At 45.5% G+C, this 15,744-nt stretch overlaps 1 protein-coding gene across 1 annotated transcript in view; it reads left to right on the top strand.

Moving 5' to 3' along the window:
• The window catches only part of ANKRD13C (ankyrin repeat domain 13C), a 100,174-nt gene extending 84,639 nt beyond the window's left edge, over positions 1 to 15,535 (top strand). The window contains exons 10-13 of the mRNA XM_038744995.1: positions 1,053 to 1,132; positions 6,395 to 6,493; positions 6,738 to 6,838; positions 12,489 to 15,535. Of these exons, the coding sequence (XP_038600923.1) occupies positions 1,053 to 1,132; positions 6,395 to 6,493; positions 6,738 to 6,838; positions 12,489 to 12,619 (411 nt within the window). The 3' untranslated portion in view covers positions 12,620 to 15,535. The remainder of the gene's footprint in view (positions 1 to 1,052; positions 1,133 to 6,394; positions 6,494 to 6,737; positions 6,839 to 12,488) is intronic.
• Positions 15,536 to 15,744: the final 209 nt, after the last annotated feature.

Here is a 15,744-nt window from a genome sequence, read left to right as displayed (position 1 = left end):
CGTGGTTGCTGCCAGAGCAAAACTTAAATTTTGAGTCACAAAACTCATTTTTTCCATCCCCTGTAACTTTTATCTCCGCCTCCCCCAGCACATTCACACACACTTTCCTTAAACTTGAGACAGTTCTCCTGTGTTATCACCTGGGGCCAAATTGAGGCTTTTGAAGTTTGAGTTTTGACGTTTTGATCAGCATTCCAAAAGAACTAAAAGCTTATTTCCTATCCCCTGATATTCAGAAGCAGAAGAGTGGGATTTTCTTTATTTTCACTAAGCAGCCATTTTCAGTAAGCAGCGTGGCTTACTAGAAGGAGCATGGCTTAGTGGAAGAAGCATGTTCTAATCCTGGCTCTTCCACTTGTCAGCTGTGTGACTTTGGGCAAGTCACTTAACTTCTCTGCCTCATTTACTTCATCTGTCAAATGGGGATTAAGACTGTGAGCCCCACTTGGGACAACCTGATTACCTTGTATCTACCCCAGCACTTAGACCAGTGCTTGGCTCATAGTAAGCACTTTACAAATACTGTTATTATGATCATTATTATCTGAAAGATCAAATTATAATGAAATATTCAGATGGGTTACAGCAAAGGAAAAAGAAAGACCAACAGTCTTACTCATAGGATATCGATGCTGTCAAACACAAAGACTTTCCTTTTGGCTGTGCACATGTGCTCTAGCTCTCTCTCTCTCCCTCTCCCTCCCTCTGTGTGTGTGTGTGTGTATATATATAATATATATAATTAATATATAATTATATAATTTATATATAATATAAATAATACATGTACAAATGTACATGTCTATATATAGCCTGAACATTTGGTACTTGGGTTTTTGCTACTAGTTACTGTCTACCTAATCCTGGCTTACAAAGATGGCAACCGGGAATCTTAACCCTAATTTAATTTGACGTCGCAGGTGATTTAGAAGCCTCTATAGAACATGTAGGGTTTTTTTTTAATAGGCTTCATTGTGTTTTCTGTTGTTTTTTACGGCATTCTGTTAAGATCGTATTTTTATACATTTCTCTGTATTTTTTTTATTTGGCAGCCTGTCCGACGGCAGTCTCTTACTCCACCTCCACCGAACACAATTACTTGGGAAGAATATATATCTGCTGAAAATGGAAAGTAGGTATTTGCTTTCATGTGGAGCCGCTTGGCTTTGAAGCCTATGTTTTTAGAGCAGGAATTTGGAAATTTCCTTTGGGAACCAAAACAGGAATAAGGTGAAGCAAAGCCAACTTAGCTGTTAGTACTGCCAGGAAAGTTACCAATAAAATATTGCTGCCATTTTTCTAGCAGATGTCTAAATACTTAGTAGTTGTAGTGAAAGTATTTATTAAACACTTATGTTTGCAGAGCACTTAACATCTTTTTTAAAAGTTCTGAATAGGTGTGGTAGGAGACATTCATGATGAATCTTTTCTTTTTCTGAGGTCGGGAGAGATAGCCCTCCTACCTTTGTGTATTTCAGTAATCCTGGTTTCATTTCGCAATATGGGTTGCAAACTGGATTTCTATTCTGTCCCATACTACTGAAGCCCTGGATCACCTCCACAGTATATTTCCCTCTCCACTCCCGGACACGAGCTGGAGAATGCTGCTGACAGAAATCCAGATAGCAGGCTGACCTAATCCATTTAAAATTCATCCTCGGATTCTTTAACTCTGCACTCTCTTCCACCTGGAAACATTATTTCCCCATCCTTATTGACTCAATCAGTGGTATTTGTTTAGTGTTTACTATGTACAGAGCACTGTACGAAGCCCTCAGTGTACACGGTACTAAGCCCTTAGAGTACAGTACTCCGTTGGTAGACACTTGCCCTGCCCACGGAGGGCTTACAGTTTAGGAGAGACAGACACTAAAATAAATAACAGATATTGCTCGTGCCAGCTGTTTTGGATGTTTAACTCCCTTCTCAAACCCCCAATGTCATGACCATATCCTTTATTGAGAAAATTGAAGTGATCGTGCCTGATCTCCCTCAAATCTCCCCTGCTTCTAATGCCTCCCTCCCTCCTGCCCCTTCTGCTCTCCCATCTTTCCCAGCAGTATCTCAAGAGATTTCCCTCCTCTCAAAATCTACCCCCCCACCTCTGACCCCGTCCCTTCACACCTTATCAAAACACCTGTCCCCTCCCTTCTTCCTTCCCTGACCGCCATGTTCAACTGTACAGTTTCCAGTGGCTTCTTCCCCACTGTTTTCAAGCATGCTCATGTATTTCCCCTATTGTTAAAAAAAAACAAACCAAAAAACAAACCACCCCCCCCCCCTTCGACCGCACTGCTCCTTCCAGTTATCACCCGTTATCGCCCATCTCCCTCCTACTACCATTCCTCTCAGAACTCATTGAGTGAGTTGTCTGCACCCACTGCCTGCATTTACTCTCTTCCAGTTCTCTCCTTAGTCCCCTCCCGTCTGGCTTCCACCCCCTTCTTTCACTACATGAAAATGACCCTCTCTAAGGTCACCAGTGACCAACTCCTTGCCAAATTCAACAGCCTCTATCCTAATCCTCCTCAACCGCTCAGCTGCTTTTGACACTTTGTACCATCCCCTTCTCCTGGAAACATGATCTAACCTTGACTTCACGGACACTGTCCTCTCCTTATTTTCCTCCTCTCACCCTGGTCTCTCGTCTTCAGTCTCTTTTGCCCTCTCCTCCTCTGCCTCCCACATTCTAACTGTGGGTGTCCTTCAAGGCCCAGTTCAGAATCTTCTATTCCCTGTCTCCACCTACTCCCTTGGAGAACTCATTCATTTCCGTGGCTTCTGCTACCATCTCTAAGTAGATGGTTCCCAAATTTACCTCTCCAGAGCGCCAACTTCTCGTCTCCCCTCTTCAATCTCACATTTCCTCCTGTCTCCCACCGACACCTCAAACTCAACGTGTCTATAACAGAACTTCTCATTCATTCATTCAACCATATTTATTGAGTGCTTACTGTGTGCAGAGCACTGTACTAAACACCTGGGAGAATACTGTATAACAATAAACAGACACATTCCCTGCCCACTGCAAGCTTGTGGTCCTCATCTTCCCTGTCCTTCCTCTGTCTTTCCCATCACTGTAGACACCACCACATCCTCCATGTCTCACAAGTTTATAACCATGACATTATCCTCGATACATCTCTCTCATCACCAAATCTTCTCGGATCTACTAAAATCCATCACTAAAATCCAGCCTTTTCTCACCACTACTCTGCTGCCTTCTCCTTTTGACCTGGAACTTCTTCCCCTAATATCTTACACACTATCACTTTCCCCACCTTCATAGCTTGACTAAAATCACATTTCCCAGAGTCCAGCCCCTAATAAGTTGTCACTTCCCTACTCCCTCTCCCTTCTGCATTGTCTATGCTTTTGGATCTGTACCCTTTAAGCATATAATATTCACCCCCCGCCCTCAGCCCCATAACACTTACGTACATATCCGTAATTTATTTTACTATCCAGTTCCCCTCTAGGCTGCAAGGTCCTAGTGGGCAAGGGATCCATCTGTCAACTCCTTTGTATTGTACTCTAGTACAGTGCTTGGCATACAGTGAACGTTCAGCAAATATTCTTGATTGATAAGAAATGCAGAGTTGGAAATGGCTTAGTGACGCTAAAACTTCCACTGTCTCCTGTAGCTGCCTAGTAAATTGGCTCTCCTCTCTCATAGCTGTCTTTTAAAATATTTGGATTTCTTAGGGTTTAGATTCCATCGTAGGGAGTACGTATGGGTTTGAGCAGTTCTCAGTAGGACAGTTCTAAATTCCCCGGTGAGCTTCACATTTAAAAAAAAAAAACCAACCCAAAAAACCCAAAACGTAATTATGAGGTTCAGTACTTCTGGGGCCAACCATTGGGCTAAGAGCCAGGGTGGGTGTGAAATAATCAATTTGCGCACCGACCCCGTTCCCCTTGAGGTGCTCAACCTCAAACTTCCCAAAGCATTGCTTAAAAAATACGATTGATTGATTGAGATCCACAGACTATTCAAAATGTGAATTTTGTTCTTCTTTTCATCCCTCTCTCCCTCTATACCAATTAGCAGATGGATAGGACAGTTGATTGAGTTGTTTCACCTCCTGTCTCAGTCTGGGTACTCTCCCTGGTGGCTTGTGGTTGAACTGGGAAGTGGTCAAAAATGGCTTGTGGTTGAACTGGGAAGTGGTCAAAAAGTAGGTATTAATGGAAGCAGGGAGGGAGAAGCGAGAAGCCACAAATGGGCTAATCAGTCGGCCCCCATGTGATGTGACGTTCTCGCCTGTCCCGCCATCGACCCCCGGCCCACGTCATCCCCTGGGCCTGGAATGCCCTCCCTCTGCCCATCCGCCAAGCTAGCTCTCTTCCTCCCTTCAAGGCCCTACTGAGAGCTCACCTCCTCCAGGAGGCCTTCCCAGACTGAGCCCCTTCCTACTGCTCCCCCTCGTCCCCCTCTCCATCCCCCCCATCTTACCTCCTTCCCTTCCCCACAGCACCTGTATATATGTTTGTACATATTTGTTACTCTATTTATTTATTTTACTTGTACATATCTATTCCATTTATTTTATTTTGTTAGTATGTTTGGTTTTGTTCTCTGTCTCCCCCTTTTAGACTGTGAGCCCACTGTTGGGTAGGGACTGTCTCTATATGTTGCCAACTTGTACTACCCAAGCGCTTAGTACAGTGCTCTGCACACAGTAAGCGCTCAATAAATACAATTGATGATGATGATGATGATGGCGAGTGGCCTGAGCTTGTGTGATTTAGCCAGGCTTCTGAAGAATGTGAGCACCAAGAGAATGGGCCATACCTGCATCTCTTCAAAAATGAATAATTGTTTTAGAGAGACATTGGGCTTATATGTGTTGGCAAGGCCGGGCACAGTTTTCACCTGATCACTGGGAGTCATCTGACCTTTCTTCCTCTTGGAAAAAATTGGATGCCTATATTGCCCTGGAATGCCCTCCCTCTGCCCATCCGCCAAGCTAGCTCTCTTCCTCCCTTCAAGGCCCTACTGAGAGCTCACCTCCTCCAGGAGGCCTTCCCAGACTGAGCCCCTTCCTTCCTCTCCCCCTCGTCCCCCTCTCCACCCCCCAGCTTACCTCCTTCCCTTCCCCACAGCACCTGTATATATGTATATATGTTTGTACATATTTGTTACTCTATTTTACTCGTACATATCTATTCTATTTTATTTTGTTAGTATGGTTTTGTTCTCTGTCTCCCCCTTTTAGACTGTGAGCCCACTGTTGGGTAGGGACTGTCTCTATATGTGGCCAACTTGTACATCCCAAGCGCTTAGTACAGTGCTCTGCACACAGTAAGCGCTCAATAAATACGATTGATGATGATATTGCCCACAAAATTGTGCTCGGCACTTGGGGATAGAGAATAATTAAAGTCATTGCCTGCCCAGGAGAAATGGATAGTTTAGGGGACTGTGACTTCTAGTGGCCAATTTTCATTCCCTACTAATAGAAGCTACAAGTATATTGGCTGGACTTGTTTTTTCAGATAGATTTTATTACGCTGTCAATCAATCAATCAATTAATCAATCAATCAATCGTATTTATTGAGCGCTTACTATGTGCAGAGCACTGTACTAAGCACTTGGGAAGTACAAATTGGTAACACATAGAGACAGTCCCTACCCAACAGTGGGCTCACAGTCTAAAAGGGGGAGACAGAGAACAGAACCAAACATACCAACAAAATAAGATAAATAGGATAGAAATGTACAAGTAAAATAAATAAATAAATAAATAAATAGAGTAATAAATATGCGTCCTCTGCGTGGCTTACTCTGAAACTTATATGTCTTCCACTGGGTTCAGTAATGTTAGTTGAGGATGATTCTTATTCTTCACGTTTCATCCGTTTTTTTTCTTCAGTTATGTACATATCCATAACTCCCCCTCTTGACTTTAAGCTCCTGGTGGGCAGGGAATCTTTCTACCAACTCTTTTATATTGTACTCTCGCAAGAGGTTAGTACAGTGCTCTGCACACGGCAAGTGCTCAGTAACACGTGATTGTCTTACTATGTGGATCCAGCGCTTCGCACATAGTAAGCAGTTAACAAAAGCCATCATTATTATTATTGTTATTTAGGGGAAAGATTGCATTCTCTCTGATTCTAAAATCTAATTGTTTTGAAATAGTTGATAAGATTGTTTTTATCCTGTGGCATTAAGTAAAGTAGGAGTTTGGGAGGGTTCATAGATTCATTATTATTGAGTAGAAGGGACGTGATGAAAGCCAACTTCACTACCAAGTGAAATGATACATTCCATGCGGCTCAGAAGTATTAATTTGGTGATGGGTCTTGTTCTTTGTGTTTCATCTGGTTTTCTCTTCGAACAAGTAGTCCAGCGAAGAGGTTTATTAACATAATCTTTCTTTCCTTTAGAGCACCTCATCTGGGTAGAGAGCTGGTTTGCAAAGAAAGTAAGAAAACGTTCAAAGCTACAATAGCCATGAGCCAGGAATTTCCTTTAGGAATTGAGTCGTAAGTTGAATCTGTTCATTAACCCTAACATCATTACAATATTTTCTTGGGGTTTTTTTTCCCCAAAGAATTATTCATGTCCCAAAGGTCATAAAGGATTTTCCTTTTAAAACAGGGAACCTCTGGCCTTGGGAACTGCGCAAGCCAATTCAGTTGCTTGTAGAAAAATAAGTCATTGATGTTTTAAACAGTGTGATATCAGTTGGCATCCATGGAAAAAAATGTACTTTTCTTTTTTGCTCAGATTATTGAATGTTTTGGAAGTAATTGCACCCTTCAAGCACTTTAACAAGCTTAGAGAATTTGTTCAGATGAAACTTCCACCAGGCTTTCCAGTAAAGCTAGGTAAGTAGACTTTGGCTTCAAGGGTGAGTGAATTCACATTTTACTTCTAAGAGTAGGGAATTTGGATGTAAGTGGCTAATTACCATTCAAGGAGAATTATATCTTTGAGGAGGAAAATCAATTTTGGGGGGTACTTTTTCGGATTACTGGCCCATCAAAGTCTATTAGCACACGTAAATCAATTGTAAAATGGAATGATACTTCTGCTTTTCACGATGAATTAGTTGTAAGGAGGTTGAAAGTGGTTAGTCTCACATGTTGAGATGAGAGAGGAAAATAAAACTAAGAAGAATATTATTGATTTCTTTCATTCATTCAATCGTATTTATTGAGCTCTTGCTGTGTGCAGAGCACTGTACTAAGCACTTGGGAAGTACAAGTTGGCAACATATAGAGATGGTCCCTACCCAACAACGGGCTCACAGTCTAGAAGGGGAAGACAGACAACAAAACAAAGCATATTAACAAAATAAAATAAATAGAATAGTAAATATGTACAAGTAAAATAAATAGAGTAATAAATCTGTACAAACATATATACAGGTGCTGTGGGGAGGGAAAGGAGGGGGATGGGGAGGGGGAGAGGAAGGAAGGGGCTCAGTGTGGGAAGGCCTCCTGGAGGAGGTGAGCTCTCAGTAGGGTTTTGAAGGGAGGGAGAGAGCTAGCTTGGCAGATGTGGGGAGGGAGGGAGGCCAGGCCAGGGGGAGGACGTGGGCCGGGGGTCGACGGCGGGACAGGCGAGAATGAGGCCCAGTGAAGAGATTAGCGGCAGAGGAGCGGAGGGTGCGGGCTGGGCTGGAGAAGGAGAGAAGGGAGGTGAGGTAGGAGGGGGCGAGGGGATGGACAGCCTTGAAGCCGAGAGTTAGAAGTTTTTGCCTGATGCATAGGTTGCCTGGTAGCCACTGGAGATTTTTGAGGAGGGGAGTAACATGCCCAGAGTGTTTCTGCACAAAGATGATCCGGGCAGCGGCGTGAAGTATAGACTGAACTGGGGAGAGACAGGAGGATGGGAGATCAGAGCGGAGGCTGATGCAGTAATCCAATCGGGATAGGACGAGCGATTGAACCAGCAGGGTAGCAGATTGGATGGCGAGGAAAGGGCAGAGCTTGGCGATGTTGCGGAGGTGAGACCAGCAGGTTCTGGTGACGGATTGGATATGAGGGGTGAACGAGAGATCAGAGTCGAGGATGACACCAAGGTTGCGGGTATATGAGACGGGAAGGATGGTAGTGCCGTCAACAGTGATGGGAAAGTCAGAGGAGGGCAGGGTTTGGGAGGGAAGAGAAGGAGTTCAGTCTTGGACATATTGAGTTTTAGTTGGCGGGCAGACATCCAGATGGAGGTGTCTTGAAGGCAGGAGGAGACACGAGGCTGAAGGGAGGGAGAGAGAGCAGGGGCAGAGATGTAGATTTGGGTGTCATCAGCGTAGAGATGATAGTTGAAGCCATAGGAACGATTGAGTTCACCAAGGGAGTGAATATAGATAGAGAACAGAAGGGGACCAAGAACTGAACCTTGAGGAACCCCTACAGTAAGGGGATGGCGGGGGGGGGGGGGGAGGAGAAGCCCGCAAAAGAGACTGAGAATGAATGGCCGGAGAGATAAGAGGAGAACCAGGAGAGGACGGAGTCTGTGAAGCCAAGTTTGGATAACGTGTTGAGGACAAGGGGGTGGTCCACAGTGTCGAAGGCAGCTGAGAGGTCGAGGAGGATCAGGATAGAGGAGGAGCCATTGGATTTGGCAAGCAGAAAGGTCATTGGTGACCTTTGAGAGGGCAGTTTCCGTGGAATGTAGGGGACGGAAGCCAGATTAGAGGGAGTCGAGGAGAGAGTTGGCGTTGAGGAATTCGAGGCAGTGGGTGTAGACGACTCGTTCAAGGAGTTTGGAAAGGAAGGGTAGGAGGGAGATAGGGTCATAACTAGAAGGGGAGGTGGGGTCAAGAGAAGGTTTTTTTAGGATGGGGGAGACATGGGCATGTTTGAAGGCAGAGGGGAAGGAACCAGTGGAGAGTGAGCAGTTGAAAATGGAAGTTGAGGAGAGGAGGGACGGGGCGAGAGATTTCATAAGATGAGAGGGAATGGGGTCAGGAGCACAGGTGGCCGGAGTAGCACTTGAGAGGAGGGAGGAGAGCTCATCTGATTTCTCGCACTCTGGATAGATCTAATCCAGTCAAACTTATTTTCAGACAGCATTACACAGTTACAAGAACATCCAACCCAAAAGTGAAGAGTTTATTTTTTCTGTCCCCTGGTCTGTGTATGTCTTGGGTCCACTGTTTTAAAAATCAGAATCACCAATTTTGTTTTACCCAAACATCCGCCCCCCAACCCCAACCAACACACACACAGAAAATTGAGGGTTCTAGAATCTTCTTTTGTGATTTGGAACCAGCAGGGGAGACCACGTCTACCTACTCATTTATATTGTCCAAACTGCTTAGTACAAATGCTCTATTCACAGTAAATATTCGGTAAATACCACTGATATTTCTGACCCCATTTAGCCTTCTGCTAGTCCTCACAGACCAGAAATCTTGGCGGGCAATCCGTGATTTCTCGTGTACATTAAAAACACCTCAACAGTACCAAGAATCCTTATGAAAAGCAATTTCTCCAGGAGTTTTAAATGATCTGTGAACTCTTCAAGGAACACTATTTTAAGTGATTTTACTAGCTAGCTTTGGACTACCCCTGCAGGAGCAACGTTAGCTAATTAATTTGCTTAAACAAACTCAGGGTCAGGTTTTCATCAACACAGTTTCTGAAAACTCCAAGTAAAAATATATAGTCTTGACCTCATAAATCCCGATGTTATTCTTTTCAAATATCCACAAAATTTAGGCCAGAGTGTGGGTTTTTTGGCCTGCATTATCCAGGTAATTTGGTAGGGTGGACCTCCCCATTAAATGTTTTGTAGAAAACTATGTGGTTGTCTTGTTATGATGTGGATTTGGGGAAAAGATTGAATTCTCTTTGATCCTAAAATGTAAATGTTTTGAAATATCTGATGAGTTTATTTTTACCCTGTAAAATTAAGCAAAGTAGGCGTTTGGGAGGGCTCATAAATGGAAGTTTATTTCTGTTGAGTTAAAGGTATGGGATGAAAGCCAACTTCGATACCAAGTAAATTTTGATAATGAAATGGAAAAGCTAGGTGAAAACTCAAGAAAATTCCAAAATTTCACGAGCAAGCTGTTGACCCCACATTCGTCTGCCAGCTGTGTAGACTGCATAACTCATTTCATTCATTTTTGTCTTCAAACGGTGGACTGGATCTGGATATTGTGGATTCACCCGCCTATTTAGTAAGATCTCTTCCAGTAGATACTCTACTGATTAGGTTGTGCTGAAATAGCATTTCTAAGTCTGCATTCAAGTCTAAGTTGGGGAGACCCTTCATTTCCAGCAGAAACAGAGTGTGGTGGTGGTAGTAAGTACAAGTGGTAGCAGTAGTAGTAGCAGTAGGAATGCTATTTAGCATCCACTGAGTTTGATATACCATGCTGAGTGCGTGGGAAAGTGCAGTAGAAGGACAAGACAAGTTCTGTGCCCACAAGGAGCTTATACTTGAACAGGGGAGACAGATATAAAAATACTTTCAAGCAATTCAATCAAAATAAATTGTTCAGTTGAACACACATATAGGCCCATGTGCTGAGGGTGGATATGCGTGATGGCACCTAACAATTTTTACATTGCAAGGGATTCATTTGAATGGTCATGTCAAGCATATGGAACATGCAAGCACACGCTAAGCCTGCTCAGCAGACTGTTGTTGAGCAGGGAGGAAGGGTTAGGGCTAGGTTAGTGCTAGGTGTAGGGGTAGGGTTAGGTTAGTGCTAGGTGTAGGGGTAGGGTTAGGAAACCAACCCTCCTCTGGCCTCTGGGCGGTTTCATTCATTCATTCAATCGTATTTATTGAGCGCTTACTGTGTGCAGAGCACTGTACTAAGCACTTGGGAAGTACTAAGCGCTTGGGAAGTACAAGTTGGCAACATATAGAGACGGTCCCTACCCAACAGTGGGCTCACAGTCTAGAAGGGGGAGACAGAGAACAAAACAAAACATATTAAAATAAAATAAATAGAAATAATATGTACAAGTAAAATAGAGTAATAAATACATATAAACATATATACAGGTGCTGTGGGGAGGGGAAGGAGGTAAGTCGGGGGCACGGAGAGGGGGAGGAAGGGGAGAGGAAGAAGGGGGCTCAGTCTGGGAAGGCCTCCTGGAGGAGGTGCGCTCTCAGCAGGGCCTTGAAGGGAGGAAGAGAGCTAGCTTGGCGGATGTGTGGAGGGGAGGGCATTCCAGGCCAGGGGGAGGACGTGGGCCAGGGGTCGACGGCGGGACAGGCGAGAACGAGGCACAGTGAGGAGATTAGCGGGAGAGGAGCGGAGGGTGCAGGCTGGGCTGGAGAAGGAGAGAAGGGAGGTGAGGTAGGAGGGGGCGAGGTGATGGACAGCCTTGAAGCCCAGGGTGAGGAGTTTCTGCCTGATGCGTAGGTTGATTGGTAGCCACTGGAGATTTTTGAGGAGGGGAGTAACATGCCCAGAACGTTTCTGGACAAAGACAATCCGGTCAGCGGCGTGAAATATGGATTGAAGAGGGGAGAGACAGGAGGATGGGAGATCGGAGAGGAAGCTGATACAGTAGTCCAGATGGGATAGGATGAGAGCTTGAATGAGCAGGGTAGCGGTTTGGATGGAGAGGAAAGGGCGGATCTTGGCAGTGTTGCGGAGCTGAGACCAGCAGGTTTTGGTGACGGCTTGGATGTGAGGGGTGAACGAGGGAGCGGAGTCGAGGATGACACCAAGTTTGCGGGCTTGTGAGACGGGAAGGGTGGTAGTGGCGTCAACAGTGATGGGAAAGTCAGGGAGAGGGCAGGGTTTGGGAGGGAAGACAAGGAGTTCAGTCTTGGACACGTTGAGTTTTAGGTGGCGGGCAGACATCCAGGTGGAGATGTCCTGAAGGCAGGAGGAGATGCGAGCCTGAAGGGAGGGAGAGAGAACCGGGGCAGAGATGTAGATCTGGGTGTCATCAGCATACAGATGATAGTTGAAGCCATGGGAGCGAATGAGGTCACCAAGGGAGTGAGTATAGATAGAGAACAGAAGGGAACAAAGAACTGAACCTTGAGGAACCCCTACAGTAAGGGGATGGAAGGGGGAGGAGGAGCCTGCAAAAGAGACTGAGAATGAACGACCTGAGAGATAAGATTAGAACCAGGAGAGGACGGAGTGTGTGAAGCCAAGTTTGGATAGCGTGTTGAGGAGAAGGGGGTGGTCCACAGTGTCGAAGGCAGCTGAGAGGTCGAGGAGGATTAGGATACCATCCTAATTAGGATTAGCTTGCATGTAAACTGTGGGGAATGAAAATGTGGTCCCAGGTGCAGGATTAGGATTAGGATTCTTGGGGGCCTTGAGGGGAGTAAAGAGAGGGAAAAATAGCTTTTGTTGTCCAATAACCTGGGGACGTGAACTAGCCAGCATATCTGCCCCAAGCCGGTACCCCAAACCCCAGTCTTGCTTGTGACCGGGAGGAGCCGCTTGGGGTTCGGGTTAACAGACGCGGCTGCCAGGTTGACCTGCGCCGCATCTGAGGTAGAATAATTTGCTGACTCGCTTGCTCCCGGATTTTCCTTCCCCAGATATCCCCGTGTTTCCTACCATCACAGCAACCGTGACGTTTCAGGAGTTCCGCTACGATGAGTTCGACGAGTCCATCTTCACAATTCCCGATGACTACAAGGAGGACCCCAGCCGCTTCCCTGACCTCTGACCCACCAGGAGCAGCAGCAGCAGCAGCAGCAGCGCCGGCTGAGCGCCGGGCAAACCAGGGGGCCCAGGGGGCCCGGCCTGCGGGGCCAAACCCAAGGGACGAGTCCTGTCCGTGGAGAGAAGGAAGGGATGTGGCCGCGGACCCGGCCCGGCGGTGGAGCTCCGGGTGGCTCGGGCAGGCACCTCCCACCGGCCTCGCAGCAGGTCTCCCGATGTGCCATTTTCAACCTTTTTTATAATACACAGTGTAGGCTCAGTAGATTGACACCGCCGTCATCCTAAAGGAGTTCTTATGTAAAGCAGCAGCAAGCGCTGTGATTTGTTTTTAAAAGTTTTTACTTCTTGGGGAGATCTATATATATATATATAAATAAATAATAATAAAAAAAAATATATATATATATTAAAGAAAACACACTCCTGGACCAGTACCGTAAAAATGAAAATGTCTTAGTTGATAGAAAGCCCTTTTAAATCCGTCCCCTTATATTCAAGGCGACACTTATAAATATCCCTTCAAGCTTTTCTTTTCATAAATTGTAAACTATGTAACATTATGTATAGTTCAGTACTTTGAATGTTAGTTGAACATAATGATCTAGAAGGAATGCGTTTTCTGTAGACGAATGAATCAAACGGTAATCATTAAACGATTGCATTTTCACATGGCAGTGCATTTCAGAACTGGCATTCACTCTGCAGGGAATCGGGTAGCTACTCTAACACCTTAGGGCAGCTCATCATGGTGCTATTCCTGTGTTTATTGGAATTGTTTGTTTCTGCAGAGGGGAAAGTTGTTCCTGACCGTTCTGTCCGTGAAGCACCAACTTTCCTGTTTCCCATTGGCTTCCTGTTCCATGAGTCCTTGTGGTATCTATCCATTGGCAGGCTTTTAAAAAACGCTCGTCCGACAGTTGCAGCCCTCGATCTTTATTCTAATAATTTCCGCTTGTCATCTGCGGCCTTGCAGCTGCACATAAATCTAGTTTTCTTTGTATGTGGGCCCAATGGGACGTGAATCAGTTTACTCAACGGTTATGCGCTGTAGTTCCAGAAAAATTGCCCACATTCAAAACCTCCTCTCCCTTTGGATAAAATTGTTCCTAGATAAATGTGAGAGGCTGCCCAAATTTCTATATCAACGATGTTAGAGAAAACCCGGGAACAAACCATTTTTCCTTGTTTCCAAGGAATGCATTTGCCGAGCGCGTTTGAAATCTTGCCTGTTTTTTCCAAGATGGTCCAAGGCCCAAGATGGCCAGTAAATTAGTGAGGATGCCCAGTGTCAGTCCATAGTGCGTGGTAGGGGCTAGAAGGGGTCAGTCAGCTGCCCAAAATGAGGTACTACTGTACCTTGAACGAACGGTGCCTTGTGCAGTGCCATTCCCTCCCTCTGTTCCTCGACCTGAGCCTGACTAAACGCTGAATTGAAAATGACCACACTCCCTGCCGTACTGCTCACAATCCAAATGTTCATTTTTGCTCTTCCAAACCCATTCCCTTCCCCTCTCCCTCAAGACACCCCTCCCCTCTTCTTTCTCTCCTGTCCTCTCCCATCAAACCGCACCCACTGCCTCAGTCTGATGTAGACTCCCTCCGTCTCCGGCGCCACCCACCCCGCTCAGATCCACGCCGACCTCCGTCGTTTTCAGTATCGGAAGCAGCAGGAGAACGAGGGGCCCTAAGAAGATTTTGAAGTCCTGATGGGCGATGGAAGGCGAGATCTTGGACCCTCCCGGAGGAGGAATCTTTGAGCCTGGGGAGCTGATTCTTTCACTTTGGATTAAGAAGCCTGTGGTGAAGATTCGGTTGTAGAAGTAGACCCACCCCAAACACACTTGATTTCAGAGCACTGTGAGGTATTTCTAACTGTTATCTGTCGGTTGTTGAGTGAGAGCAATGGTTAATTTCTTTTAGGTGCCCCAGGATAAGGCGCAGACGTCCACCCGGCTACAGAAATCACCTGCTGCTTTGAGGAGGTGAGAAACTGAGTTTGCGAAGGGCTCTAACAAGCCACCCCGGGAATGGGTTTGTAGCAGCCCTCCAGGCTGCTGTTGGAGACCAGTGGGTCGGTCGTATTTATGGAACGCCTCGTGTTACCGAACACTGTACTAAGCGCTTGGGAGAGCTCTATATAGCAGAGTCGGTAAGGCCGTTCCCTACGTACAGAGAGCCTGGAGTCTTGCGGCACAACCTGACAGTCTTGACTTCTGGGTTTCTGCTCATTTGTCCCAGAAGGCGCTCCTAAAAACCTGAGAGCTGCAGACTGAGACCTGTACAGTCATTACCAGCCTTTCCCAGGGGCCCTTTTATACCAAGTCCAGTAAAGACTTGAAGTTAATGGGATTTAATCCCCTTCCCCGAGAGCATTTTGAAACGTTTAGCAAGGGCCTTCTGGGAGGTTAATTCTTTCCGAGCAGGTGAACGTTTTTGAAGAGACCGTGCCCGTTGCATGGCATGTGTGCTTACTACCTAAGCACTTAGTACTTGTAGTGAGTACTTAGTGCTTAAGCGCTTAGTACAGTGCTCTGCACACAGTTAGCGCTCAATAAATACGATTGCGTGAATGAAAGTGTGCAAACAGGCTGAAAGGGGAACTCGAAAAAGCTTGGCCTGCGTTTTTTAGCAGACTTTTAGCAAGCTTTTTTTAGCCAAGGGCAGTATATTTGGAGAAAGTCGATGGGTTAGTGGAGTCCCAGAAACAAATTGGTAGGCTGAGCCCTGTAGGAGGTCACTGTACTAAGCTCTGGGAGAGAATTCAAAGCTGGGAATTAGACCTAATTCCTGTCCAAGAGTAAAGAAAAGATTTAATTTCTTTGGGGCCCTCTGTTTATACCAAAGCGTTTGGATAGGGACCATCTCTATATGTTGCCAACTTGTACTTCCCAAGCGCTTAGTACAGTGCTCTGCACACAGTAAGGGCTCAATAAATACAATTGAATGAATGAATGACGATGATAATGGTATTTAAGTGCTTACTATGTGCCAAGCACTGTCCTAAGCACTGGGGGAAATACAAGGTAATCAGGTTGTCCCACATGAGGTGCACAGTATTAATCCCCATTTGCCATTTTCTCTTGGAAGAGAGTTTAGACCATGTCTTAGGTAGCTTGCTAAATAGAAAGT

Source organism: Tachyglossus aculeatus, chromosome 4 (genome assembly GCF_015852505.1).
Source record: "Tachyglossus aculeatus isolate mTacAcu1 chromosome 4, mTacAcu1.pri, whole genome shotgun sequence".
Taxonomy (NCBI): domain Eukaryota; kingdom Metazoa; phylum Chordata; class Mammalia; order Monotremata; family Tachyglossidae; genus Tachyglossus; species Tachyglossus aculeatus.
This window is presented reverse-complemented; position numbering and strand designations above follow the sequence as displayed.